At 40.3% G+C, this 14,028-nt stretch overlaps 1 protein-coding gene across 3 annotated transcripts in view; it reads left to right on the top strand.

The window, feature by feature from the left end:
* The window catches only part of FGD5 (FYVE, RhoGEF and PH domain containing 5), a 148,827-nt gene extending 134,799 nt beyond the window's left edge, over positions 1-14,028 (top strand). For 2 of the 3 annotated variants that reach the window (XM_019499688.2, XM_014605559.3), the window contains exons 15-21: positions 761-860; positions 2,616-2,753; positions 5,133-5,235; positions 6,633-6,763; positions 8,721-8,849; positions 10,973-11,121; positions 11,902-14,028. In XM_019499688.2, coding sequence (XP_019355233.2) covers positions 761-860; positions 2,616-2,753; positions 5,133-5,235; positions 6,633-6,763; positions 8,721-8,849; positions 10,973-11,121; positions 11,902-11,938 — 787 coding nt within the window. In that variant the 3' untranslated portion in view covers positions 11,939-14,028. The remainder of the gene's footprint in view (positions 1-760; positions 861-2,615; positions 2,754-5,132; positions 5,236-6,632; positions 6,764-8,720; positions 8,850-10,972; positions 11,122-11,901) is intronic. The other variant, XM_059716015.1, reaches the window with a different exon arrangement.

Raw genomic sequence — 14,028 nt, 5'->3', positions numbered from 1 at the left:
ATGCAGGGGCTACCTGTTTTGTGTGGTGCAATGCTGACATCTAGCGGTCAGTATGAAGTATCACAGGACAGTAGACTACCTTCTTTAATGTAGACCAAGCCAGTATTTCCTTATCAAAAGACTGCACTAGTATCTTGCCAGGAGGATTGAGGACTGTGGCTTCAGTTCTCCACTGGCAAATTAGATATCCTTCTCTTTATCATAAACTGTAGCCTGCAGATTAGCCAGCATGCAGTGCTCCCATTCATCTAATCAGACAACTCTAGAGATCACAAGCAACAATGTACAATGTTTTACCTTGAGCTGAATGCACTAAGGCCATGCAGAAACTAGCTGGCCCCAGAATGCACTTCTCTTTCTTGGTCTGAACAGCCAGTACAGATGCAATATAAGAGACATTTCCTTCTGCCATCCCTGGTGTAGAGCTAAATCTCCATAGTTTAACTCAGAGTTTAACATCCACCGTTTAATATCCAAGTCAGCATAGTCATGGACCACTCCGGAGACTTTCTGAACACCAGCTACTCCAAATTCTGTTCATAGCATTTCACATGTCCTAAATGTGGTGCCAGTCCCATCAGAAATATCCAAAATCTGGTGTTTTAATTTTTTGTTCTCAGCCAAAGGAGCAGTAATTCAATACAGTAGAGGGGAAAGCAAAATGTCCATAGATTGAAACCTTCCCTTTTGATACAGAAATGAATCGATTCCATCACTGCAGCACGTGGCATTGATTGTGTGACTGTATTTCACTCTACAGCTCATGCTCTGAAAGGGATGAGTGGTATAGCTGCATCAGCAGAAGCCTTCCAGATGACTACAAAGCTCACAATACATCTGCCTTTCACAACAGCATTGAGGTAAGAGCAGGTCCTGGTATTACTCAAGAGGTTGCTGAACTACTTGAACAGATAAAAGAAGGGGTAAAAGTAGTTCTGAATGGCAGAGCATTTTGATTATTTTTCTGTAAATCCCCATCCCAGGGCCCAGTTACAAAGGTCCCCACAGTACATTTAACATGCAGCTGGCTGAGACCTCCTCTGGAATCTTAATAATCTGGCAATCCCACGTCATTCTAGGGGCTTCATCCAAGTCAAAGGGAGGTTTGCTGGAGTAAGAAAACCAGGAGTTAGCTCCTTCTGACGACTGATTTGGATGCTATCCAAAAGTAACTATACGCCTGGTAAATGACAATGAGAAAGCAACGCCACTCAGTGTTACTTTATCATGAAATCACAAAAATCATAAAGTCGTCCCTATTAAAAACCCCACCAAAAAGGGTCTAATTCTAACCTTGCAATTGATGTTTTAGTGCATCTCTGTTGATTTCAGTGGCAATACTCTCAGTTAGAACTGAGTGATTTTTTTTTTTTTCCATGAAAATAAGCTATTGGCCAAAAATTGCTGTTTCAAATTGACACGAACTATTCACAAATTGACGGGAAACAGTGGCAATTGAAAAAAAAATTGGAAAGGAATTAGGAAAGGCATTTTTTTTTAATGGCATGCTTCCATTTAAAATAACTGTTTGAGACTAAATTTACCCATGTTTAGTTTATAATTAATTAATGCTTAACAAGAAAAATAATCAAATATCTGTTTGACCTGAAATGAAATATTTGTTTCAAGTTTTCATTTGGACTAGAAAGGTGAAAATACTTTGTCCGTCAACTCAATAAATTTGATTTGGTCCAGTCAACCAATAAAATAATCAGTTATTTGCACTCTTCTGCTTTTTATATCTCTTGGTATAAAAGAAACATGAATTAGAACCCAAAGCCTTTTGCAATGACTGAATCCTCTTCCTTTTTCCTGCATGGATCTAATTTTCTCATATCACATTTTCTTATATCCTGCTTGTATAAATAAAAGTGAACGGTAAACATGCTCTTAAAATTGGGTAATGAATGCAGATTGCTGATAAAGCATGCGACGGACCTGGATCCACTCACATAGGGCTAAATTCAAAGTCAGTTTTGTTGCTGTCAGTGGAGATTTGGGTCTAGATCATAGCTTGCATGACAAGCAAAATGAGTCGTCTTCTACATTCTCTCTCCTACCTTTCATAAAACTACCCCAATGAATAGTGGAATAATCAACTCAGACTTTCGTCATGGTGAGGTAGAGTGAGTATACTGTAACAGATCTTGTTGGGATCAGGAGTTGTTTTTTTTTAAACCTAAAAAGTCATTGGTTTTTCCTGGATACTCAAGATAGGAGAAAGCTTTTAAGAATATGAGATTTGACCTGATGTTCTCAATCACATACATAGTGGCTCAGATTCTCACCTGATACAAAGTGGTGAGACATTAGTTTATGCCAGCTGTGAGTCTGGCCCTCTGTTACCAGTATACTGTCTCCTTGTCAGCTGCTGCTTCCAAGCCAGAAGTGGTTGCATCTCATTGCTGTCATGTCTAAAATTTTTCACAAACTGTTTACGATTCTTCAAGATGAAAAAGAAAGTCAGGACTGGAATGATAGGAGGGTTATATGTCAAGAATGAGCTGGACTGACTGGCAGCATTTAGGATGGGGAAGGGAAATACTGGTTCAGCAGCTGGTGCTGGAAAGCTGTGTTAATAGAACTGTTTGCATATTTATTTTATTTGTTTGAAGCTAAGGGAAAGGCTGGGAATACCTTTGGGTGAGAGGCCTCCCACCTTGGTACCTGTATCCCATGTCATGATGTGCATGAACTGCGGCTGTGACTTTACCCTCACTCTGAGACGCCATCACTGCCACGCATGTGGGAAGGTGAGTCTTATGCAAATCCAGCTTCTCACGTGCTCAACAGTATTGAAAATCTCTGAGTCAAATTCTCTCCTTTGCTACACTGACAGCAACTGCATCAACTTCAACAGCATTAAATCCTTGCAACAGAGAATAATTTGGCTCCTCACAAATGCTAGCAAAACCACTTTGCGCATTCAGATTATTATTAACTCTGGCTGGAACCATGTTAGTTCTCGAGTTGCAGACGAATTCCAAAAGACTGGGATTCGACAAGTGCAGAGGGTTGTGAGACATCTCCTGCTGAGGAGGGCTTTCAGACGTGACATGCTGATAGCACTCAGGAGAGCGAAGCAATCAAACCAGCAGTTTTTCAGTCATCGCTATTAAAGGCAGTTGCGTTACATAAGCAGTTGTGATACATTTGGAAAGCTCCAAATTCTTAGGCCAGCAGATGCACAGTTTCTAAACTTTTAAACCACTTCACAAGTGAGCAAAACATTTGGTTTCCACAAAAATAACACAGGCATTACCATTTTGGACCAGACCTGTGGTTCACTTTTTGTAATATCCTGTCTCTGACAGCGGCTAGTAAGATGCAAAAGACTCTTAATTGATTGTCTGCCTGCACAGATCATTTCCTAACCCCCTAAAGCATTAGCCAAGGAACAAAAGCCTTTTTCAGTGTTTTTGGTTCTTTTATTAATCCTTTCCATTATCGCCGAGACTCTTGTTATCTACATAACCTCCAACCCTGTTTTGAACACTGCTTTGCTCTTGGCATCAGTGATTGTCTTTGGACACCACGTTCCTCAGGTTAGTTATGTCATATGTGAAAAGGCATTTCTTTTTACCCATCTTAGATGTGGCACCTTTCAATTTCACTGAACGTCCCATAATGTCACTTTAGAGCTAGACTTAAATTTTAAATTCCAGTCCTGCTAAAGACCCAATTCTGGTTCAATGATTTCTGAATTCTACAAACAGAAGCAGTCTCTCCCTCTGCCAGCAGAGTGGTTGTATGGATACATCAGCCCACTTCTGCATATGATTTCATTTACCACGTTATCAGCCAAATATGGTAGTAGGGTGATCAACACATACTTCAATATTGGGAAACATATAACCCCCATGAAGTTGACCATCACAAGATAACGCATAATATGGCAAAAGCTGCCCTCAGTTACAAAGATATAAAATAAGAGCAGTTACAGCAAAGTTGGTGGAGTTATCCTTAGGCTGGTTAAGCTGACTGGTTTCCACTACTGCTTCCTCTGCCATATAGCGTAGAGGCCCTTATTGCTAGTATACTTTGGTTTAGGATAGTGATTCTCAACCAGGGTGCTGAGGCACACTGAGGCGTGTGAGATTTTTGAAGGGTGCAACAAGGTATGAGAAGATAAGCAGTAAGGGTGTGCAAAATGGGCCATATTCCATTGCGATTCAGCCCGAATTGGGGACAGTGATTCGTTTCATTGATTCACATTGCTGTCCCTGACTCGATTCGGCCGAATCCAAATCTGAAGATTCAATGCTGATTCAGAAAAATCAGCAATTTGGCCATAGACTTAGCTTTAAATGTTTTTCTTACATACCTGAAGGTACCAGGCGCGGCTCATGAATACTGTGATGCTGGGGCGGATGGAGCGTCTCACAGGAGTTTGGGGGGCCGCACGCTCAGCAGTAAACCTGGAAGTGGACCAGAAGTACTTGCAATCCACTTCTAGGTCCACTGGGGAGCACACAGGGGGGCCCCCCTGCACCCCTCCAGCTTGGCAATTGGCCGCAAGGGGACCCCGGGTGCCCCCCCAGACCCATGAGGCACCAGTCACTGAGCTCGATGGATGCAGGGATGGAGGGGGGCCCAGCACACTCCCTGGTGGACCCGGAAGTGGATCAGAAGAGCTTCTGGTCCACTTCCAGGTCTGCTGCCGAGCACGCTGGGGACCCCGCCACGCTCCTGTGGGACACTCCATCCACCCCAGCATCACAGCATTCGTGAGCCACCTGGTACCTTGAGGTATGTAGAAAAAACATTTAAAGTTGTGTCTATGTCCAAATCTCATAATCTCTCTGAAACAATTCAGAGAGATTAAAGGGTCTCCTGATTTGATTCGGATTCAGAGATTCAGCCACCGAATTGGGCTGAATCTCTGCCAAATTGAATCAGCGAGCAAAGCTTCGCACTGTCTTAATAAGCAGCTAAGTGCAGTTAAGGCTCTTCCATGTTTGGCTGGTCTCCCACCCTCACTGCAAGGTGGTAAGCATTATAAATTAGTTTTTGAAATAAGGTGCCCCTCAATTCACAAAATCTATGGAGGCGTGCCTTGAGTCTAAGGAGGTTGAGAATCCCTGGTTATAAGGAATGCATATTTATACATGTATTTGTTCACTGTGGGACAGATTGTATGTCGGAACTGCTCAAGAAACAAGTATGCCCTGAAGTACCTCAAAGATCGACTAGCAAAAGTCTGTGATGGCTGCTATGCAGAACTGAAGAAGAGAGGTGAGGCTTCTTCGTTCCTTGACGAGTTTGATGATGTTACCCATTCATGTGACAAGAGACCTAGATTCTGCACACCAAGCTCTGCTTCAATTCGAGAGCTTTTTCTTTCAAGCCTGGCTATAGGCTGCGTCAAGGGTGATACTAATGCATGGTCCAGGGGAATAGCAGGCTGTGAGATGGCAGAGCACCTCTTAGTGAGCAGAAGCCTTGAATTTTTCTGTAATCACTTGCTACAATAGAGTAATAAGCAATAGCACTGTGCCATTTGTAACTGACAGTGGTGATCATCAGTTGCTTTCTTTTTAAGCCATCATTTTGCTTTAATTGACAGTGCACTACTTGCTCCAGTCCAAGTCAGCATTTCCTAATGTTAAGAGCCAAGAGAAAATGCATAGACAACTAAAAAGCTTGTCTACAGAAGGAAATTAATTTGGATTAAGTTTGGTGCAAATTTAAACTAGTTCTTCCCAACTAACTCTTGGCGTGTGAATCAAGGTAACTCAAAATTAGCACTCTTTTCTTATCTGAGTATCCAGGGATTTATTCAGGAACTGCTGTTCTGGAATGATTCTCTGTACAGACAGCCCCTTCTAGGCAAATGCCTTTTACCTTAGAGCTCACAAATCAGAAGTGGTCACAACTAAATTTTTCTTTCTTGGATAAAATGACTCAGATGTCAGCTACTGCTGTAGAATTGCCATGTACTGGTTCTGCTTAATGCAATGAGATGTGTGCTGGCATCACAGCAGCCTGAACTATCGCTGAACCTGTGTCCCTCCAAACTCAGGCTTGTACTAGTTCAGCACTGCGCTCCATTCGGAAGTTCCAGACAATATGTGCATCGCCACAGGTGTCTCTGAAGGATATTAACTTGGATGATGGCACAGAATACAGACCCTGTTGAAGGGCTAATGGAGCATGTCTTAGAGACAAAATAACCATCTTCTGTACTCCTGGGGGAAAGGCTTCTGTAGAAAGAACATCCCAGTAATGAATGTGCTTACTCTGCCATGGATGTGTCCTAGGAAGCAATCAACGTAAATAAAATGGAGATGGCAAAGAAACAGGGTCAGTGCTGATGAAGAGTCATTAAGTGTTAAAGCACAATACAACACTTTTTCCTTATGTCATCTTTCATGCAAGATGTATTCCAGTGTTTGTAGCATGCACACTATTAGCCTGGAGTGCTATGAAGTCCACTGAGCATCAATTCTGCTAATGAGACTTACAGGGAAGTTTAACAGAGTAGCTAAAGGAAAATTAGCCAGATCAGGCTTGGCATTTTCTTGTTCCTGGCTGCATTAACCTGAAGTGGTGTTTCCCAGCCCAGGCTACACATGACTATATGCACCAGTTAACCCATTCTTTTCCCTTCTCCAATTCTCCTGATATTGCAGAACGGCCACTAAGTGTGATCTTCCCTCCGACTTCATCCAGGTGTTCGGGCAGTGCCTTCTCCTCCGTCTTCCACAATATTCACTACTCTTCCTTCAAGAAGCAAAAGAAAATTCCTTCAGCTCTTATGGAGGTAGGACCAAGGCCTGCCTGAGAAAAGGCAAGGAAACTAGCTCTAGAGAACAGTAGAATTCAATATCAGTGTTTATCATTTGTTCTACTATGCAGCCAGGATACGCCTGTTTCCTAAGTCACCTATACCATGAGATTACTTTCTCCTTGGTGTAGTAAAGTTGAAATACTAAACAATTTGATGCTATCACTAGCTTCTGCTGTCCCTTGAGATCAGACTGACTGGGTATATAAACTTCATTTCCTTCAAATGGTCTCAGTTCTATTTTGAAAGATATGTGTAGTTCTAAAGCCTTTTAAATGACTTATTTCAAGCTCAGGGTAGTGGATGGTAGAGGGGCGATGGGTTACAGAGATTGTTAATTAGTATACACAGCAGGTGGGTGTTGACAAAAGAAAAACAGAAAGAAACTGCTTTCCTATAGCTGCTGTGGCCCCTGTTATTTGCAGCAGCCTTATTCCAGTCCTTGTTTTTCAGATGGTACTGCTGATTTCTATGATAAGACCATTATTCACTGTGCACTAGGGAAAGAATCTATCCCTGGAAAGCAATTAGTGGATGCAACCGTTTTAATTAATTGTGTTTCTCAGAGCTCATCTCAGCCTACTGAAAATTAACAAGTGAAATGGCAAAACTCCCATCAACTTCAGTGGGGCCAAGATTTTACCCAATTTACTTGTATTGCTTTCCTTCCTGGAACTAAGCATCAGATTCAAAACCTGGTAGTACTGATATTATTTGGATTATCTATGCTGTCTTTTACATCAAAGGATGCAGGATGATCCCTAGATTCTCAAAGTCAATGGGTATCTAATACTGACTTCAATGAGCCCAACCCAGAGCTTTTACTGAGCTTGTTGTAATTATCTTCTAGCAAAGAGGGAAAGGAGGTCAGGGAAACCAAAACATGAGAGTTGCTTAACATTTACGTATGTGCTGACATTTGCATCTGAATTGAGAGGCATTTGATAAACATTGTACATTTTCTGTTCAACTAGCGTGTCCGTGAGTAATAAGAGAAATCAGAGGCAAGATTTTAGCTTTAATTTAGAAGAGGTTGTGGTTATTGCCTTTTAACCACACGGGGGCAGCACACGTTTATTAATATGAAGCGTCCTATCACAGCCTTCATCTCAAAGCCATTCCCAAGGTCCTTACCATGCTCCAGAATATTTTGCGCACCTTTTCTATTGCAATACATTGCAGATGCAATTCACTCCCCTTGTGTCTCTGTTACTAAAGATTGCTTTTAAGCAGCTTGTCAGCTGACTCTGTTTGTATCCGAGTATCAGCCCTGCTCATTCTTGTAATTAATTAATGCACGCTGCATTTTTATTTTGCCTTCCACCCAAAGATCTTTACAAGTATTCATGAATCAAGCCTAAAAAAAAAATAAAAATCACACCCTCCTTGTGGAGTGAGGAATTATTCTCCTTTCACCAATGATTAATCATTTTACAAAATGAAACTCGGCCACAGAGATGTAATTGACCCAAATGGACACAACAAATCCCTTGTAAAGGCAGGAACAGAACCCCAAGCTTAACGACCTAAGTCACACCACTGTCCTGTAACACGCGCCTTAGGATAGGTGTGTTGAAAAAGGACAAATTCAGTTCCTCAACTGCACCAGGCTACATTTTTGGCCCAAGTGACTCTGCTCCAGAATAACTCCATTGGCTTCATCAGCATGGATGAGAACAAAACTTGACTAAGAAAAATCTTCTGATTCTCTTATGCATAAGAGTAACACTATACTTGTATTTTCTGCTTAGATTTATACTGTCTTGGTCTTTTTCTTTTCTTTCTTTTTTAATTCTCAGTGTTCTTGCAGACACAGGCAACTGTACGTTCCTTTAAAATAATGTACTCCATTTTAGCATGCTAGCCTCTTTAGAGGGAAAAAAATTCTGTTGTAATGAAATCTGATTTCTCCACTGTTTCCTTGGCTCTTCAGGTAGCAGCTTCAGGAGAAGGATCGACCATCAGTGGCTATCTCAGCAGGTGTAAGAGAGGCAAACGACATTGGAAAAAGTTGTGGTTTGTCATCAAAGGCAAAGTCCTCTACACATATACAGCAAATGAGGTACTGTCTGTCATGACTTAGCAACCCAACTGGGGAATCTTGTCATGTTCCTTTTCTCACTTGTGCACGACAGATTTCATTAGAGGAGCATACCTGCCACTTCTTACCTAGCCTTTCCCAATTAGTTTAGGAGCCACAATAAAATATTCGCTCCTATGTGAACTGTGACAAATGCTCCAAGTACAAAGAAATTAGATGTAGATATACAGCAAATTGCCAATATATTGGCACTGGCATATGACCTTAGAGCTTCTTTATATAATTCAACATACTCCATATATTAAGAAAAGTGGATTAGGAGCTAAATAGTCTGGGCCTCTCTCTGTTACAGAAAGCAGATTTATTCTGGCAAGAATTTCTTTCAGTCAAAATAGTCTTAGAAAAGCCTCTCAGTCTTGCTCCACTGCACTGTATATGGTATGAAATGGTACCTGAGAACTGCTGGATTGTTATTTATATAGCCTTTTTTCCCTGAAGAAGGAAAAACCAAGCTTTCTCCAGTCAAGGGTTAAATCAATTCTCCAGGACCAAGAAAAACATCCCAGTTCTCTAGAAGTAGATATTTGGCATACAGCTGTAGCATACATACTAAGTGTGCAGCTGTCAGAGAATACAAGGGCAAGCATGCCATCGTGCTTCTGTTAAAGGCAGTGGCCAGCTCTGAGCTGCAGTGTGGAGCTGACCAGCATTTCCTCCCTAGACTATTGTGGCGATTAGACTTACCCCAGTGGAAGGTGTTTTATTAGGCAGGGTGATTTTTTACTTTGCTGGAAGCTTTTGTCACTTCCCAGCTCCTTTGTCATATTTTCATCTCTACTTCTTTGAGTAGCTGTAGTACCCTGGATAGCCATGAAATTTTATAAGAAGATACAAGGGATGGTTCTGATTGATAGTAGTCATTCATAATGGAGACAGCAGCATTTACTGAATGAGGCAGAGTTCAGATGATAACCTATGAAAATGGCACTTGATATTTTCAAAACATTTGAAAAGTTTAAGTACTTAACTTTTCATCACATAAATGAAGTAGGGAGATATAGTGATGCATAAAAAAGTGGCATAATTGACCACCACTGTCAGCCATCTAGGACAACAGTATCTTAAGCCTGATTTTCAGAGGTGTGTTGGAACAGAGCAGCTCCTATGAGCTTCCAGTTCTGCTGGAACTGTGGGTGCTCAGCACTACTGAAAATGAAGCTCTTAAAACCAAGTTCAATCCCATCCTTCCCCATGGGGTGGACACTTCTGCTTACCTGAATGGAGTCGCTTCTACTGTCACAGTAACGGACTAAAATCTGAAAGAACAGCGAATGCCTGACAAGCATTTATGCTCCCAGCATTGGCTATATCTCTAAAAAAAAAAGAGAGAGAGAGAGAAGAGAATCTCAAAAAGGGGGGAAAAACCATTACCTTAATAGAGGTAGAGCCACCAAAATTGCAGCCATCAGTAATAGTTAAATTACAATTCAATTAAGGCTTTATTGCTGTCTTTCTTCTACTTCTATAGTGCAAGCAGAATTCATGGATGTTTCCTGGGAGTAAATTAACAGTGTTGCATTACCAGCTCATAAATTTTAAAGCAGTGCTTTTGAAAGCAAGCATGCTGTGAGAGGCTGAAGGAAATTCTTTCTAAAGGCTGCTGAGATTGTGCAGGGGAGGGACTGGCTGCCACTATACAACGTTGGCACCCTCCTTAGCCTTGGTAATATCAGGCCTTCTCTGTGACCTATGGTTTGGTGATCTCAGTCTGGTTCCTAGACACCCACCTCAGAGGCCACTCATGTCTGCTACTAAGCTGGAACCCTTGTTGGTTGTCTAAAGTGGATTGTGTGAAGTGATCATGGAGAAGTTGAACCCTAAAGATGGAATCTTTAAGTTCAGGTTTGAGACGCTGGCACGGCAGTGCGCGAGGAAGCCTTACACTGCAGCAGACAATGCTTCTTGAAATCCACACACTCCTTACCACTGCAGTAGCAACTAAGGACTCTATAAGGATTGAGGCCCTGTTGTGATAGGCTTTGCAAGCACACATGATGAAAAGATATACCCAGCTCCAAAGAGCCTGCAGCCCTGTTGGAAATGCTCCTTCTAAAGTCTTATTACCCCTTCTGAATTGATTTTAGGATAAAGTCGCTACAGAGAGTTTGCCTTTGCTGGGTTTCACAATTGCCCCAGAAAAGGAGGAAGGAAGTACGGATGCAGTTTTCCATCTTTACCACAAGCAAACCTTGTTTTATAGCTTCCGAGCAGAGGATTACAATTCAGCACAGAGGTACTGGGTGGGGAATTGCACATTACGTACTAACCAATGAATGGGGTCAAAAGTGTAAGCAGCACGCTTCATTCCCCTAACATACTTCTTCCCCACTTCCTTTCCTTCTGAAGGCAACCCAGTTAAAAGATAGAATAGAAACAGGTTCATGTATGCTAATTACAGCCAATTAAATGCAATTGACCTGGCTGACATTAAAGCACCAGGCAGAACTCAGTCCATCATCTCAGCAACAGATTTTCTACAGATGCCACTAAGGAAGTTAAGATTCATAGCCCCGCACAAAGCAATCTATCAGATGTAATAGTAAAAGGGACTGCTCATATGAATCCAGTGTATCTGCCTTTTAATTTGCTCTTTAGTGAACAATTTCTAGATTTAAACATGTTTTATTGTTACTAGTACTGCATAATTACAGTAACTGTAAAATTGAATGCTAGAACCTAAAATATATATCCTTTCATTTTTCTGCATGTTTAAAATATCCCTTTCCTCTACATACCTCCATAATTTCATCTCTCCCTCTTCACCCATCCAGCACAAGTGATTTCCTTGAGTTTATACAGGAGTTTAATCAGTAGCAAAGTCAAGGACAGAACCCAGATGTTGTGGCTCCCAGGACCCTTACTCTAACTCCACGCCTTTATTTCCTCTTTAGGACTAAAATGGGGAAACAAGAGAACAGAACACTCTTCTCTGAACCCAGTGTTTTAAATAAATGTGTTTGCTAGATCCACAAAACTAAATCTGCTCCCCCCCTTCCTTTCTTTTCTTTTTCAGGTGGATTGAAGCCATGGAAGAAGCAACCATATTATAGCAGCAGTCATTCAATGGACTTGGAATAAATTCTCAGATTTCTATACATTCCCAGAAGTCACTTCCTAATTTCAAGAAGCTGAACAGTGTATTTCAAACCACCTGGCTATGTACACTGGATATGGACTGTTTCCAAAATTGCTCTTTTTTGCTTCCTTCCTCTTAAATCCATATTTTTTTGCAAGTGGAAACTTTAAATAGGGAATATTTATGGTCCTCCTCTTTATGTCTGTGCAAGTTCAGCCTGCACTGTAACTCGCTCCTAATCCCACAATCAACTAAGTTTCAACAACAAAACAAGAAACACAGCTGATAAACATTTTTTTCTAAACAATTCACATGCAAGTACAGGTTAGCAGTTAAGCTGTACTTATTCTAGGCTATCGCCTTCTTTCATTGTGTTGGTTTTGGTGTCTAAGTGAAATAAACAACGTAGTGAACAACAGATACTCATTTAAAGCACTTTATTGTTTTTATTGAAATACAGCTTCATTCCCCTCCTTTTCCCCCCCGGCATGTTCTGTGGACTGATTTACCACTAGTCCATTAACAGTTGCCAGCATCAAATTGTTCCCTGTCTACGTTAAATTACTTCCACACAACATGAATGAAAAAAGCAAACAAAAAAACAAGAGACCTGCAAAGCATTATGATCTACTAGTACCCTATGGCTAGCACGCATGGTAATTACTTATATCAATTTATAATTTAATGCAAGTTGCTGTATAATTTATTAAAAGGAATTTCATGCCATACCACTGCAGAACACTACAGGAGCTTTGCAAACCCAAATAAGGAACATCATTTTCCATAAAGACTGCATAAAATAAAACCTCATTGAGGTTTTATTTTACTGTATATCTTCAGTTTATATTTGACACTGGTCTATTTAATTAGCTGTAGAGTTTTTAAATAATCTGATAGAATCTTTATTTTTAAGATTCACAGTTGTTACTGCTGTCTTGGTTATGACAAATGCCATCAAAAATGTAATTCATGGTACCAGCATAAAATGTAAGAGCCACTGGCTGGCCGTAAAGTGTTGAACACGATCTGTCCAAATTCTTTAGCACTCCTGTGGCAAAAACTGCAACTTAAATCACACTTCTCTTGCATCTCAGACTTAGGGGCCAGATCCTCAGCCACCATGTATCAGCACGACTTCAATAGGACTATGCTGATTTATACTACCTGAGGATTTAGCCTGCTCAGTTCCTGTTATAAGGGGTGGAGAAATATAATTATTGCAAAGAAAAGATCTAGGTATCTCATATATGTTATAAATATAATACTTGACTGAGGAACAGAATGGCACTTATGACTCAATTATACCTTTCTTTGTACAAAATACCAGGTCCAAGAAGTTACTCATCCTAAAATACATTTTCAGGGAAACATTCTCATTACTTTTTTTCTTCCTTCAATAATTTACATCAAAGCCTGAGCTTCTGGTTCAAATGTTGACTAGTTAGAAATGTCCATATTTTAAAGGTTTACAGAATGTATTCAAGAGAAATAGATCTATTTATCATCCGAAATAAAACATGTAAAAAATATGGATCTTATCTAACATTAAATAAAAATACAGTTGTGCTCTTTCATTGATATATTTGAGTCCCCAATAGTTTCATAAAGCACAGACAGTCATATGCAAAGAGGAATTAATTATTAAAAAATAAAGCTTATATTGTTATCTTAAAATGGGTAAATGCCAATGTTAACGCTGTACAGTATGTTTCATGTTAAAACTATGGCCTAGCTTCCATTAGACTGTAAATGTTTCTTATTCCTTAAAAAAAAACAAAAACATTTGTTGGATTTGCACTGACTGACAAAAATAAAGAATGTTAAATACAAATTGTAATAGATTTAAAATCACTAACCAAGGTTTCAAGCAAAACAAAAAAACTGCACTACAGACGAGCAACAGTATTATGAAGATTTAGGTGCTGACATTTAGTGACTGTTGTTTTTTAATGATGGGCAGGAAATGAATACATGAAAATATTTTGTTGTAAAAAGTAAATCCAGTGCTATTAAAATTTCTTGTTTTAAGTAATGTGGAAAAATAAAAAAGCAAAATACAACTAA

Source organism: Alligator mississippiensis, chromosome 12 (assembly GCF_030867095.1).
Source record: "Alligator mississippiensis isolate rAllMis1 chromosome 12, rAllMis1, whole genome shotgun sequence".
In the NCBI taxonomy this organism is placed as follows: Eukaryota; Metazoa; Chordata; order Crocodylia; family Alligatoridae; genus Alligator; species Alligator mississippiensis.
The sequence above is the reverse complement of the archived record's forward strand: the minus strand, read 5'-3'. Positions and strand labels throughout refer to the sequence as shown.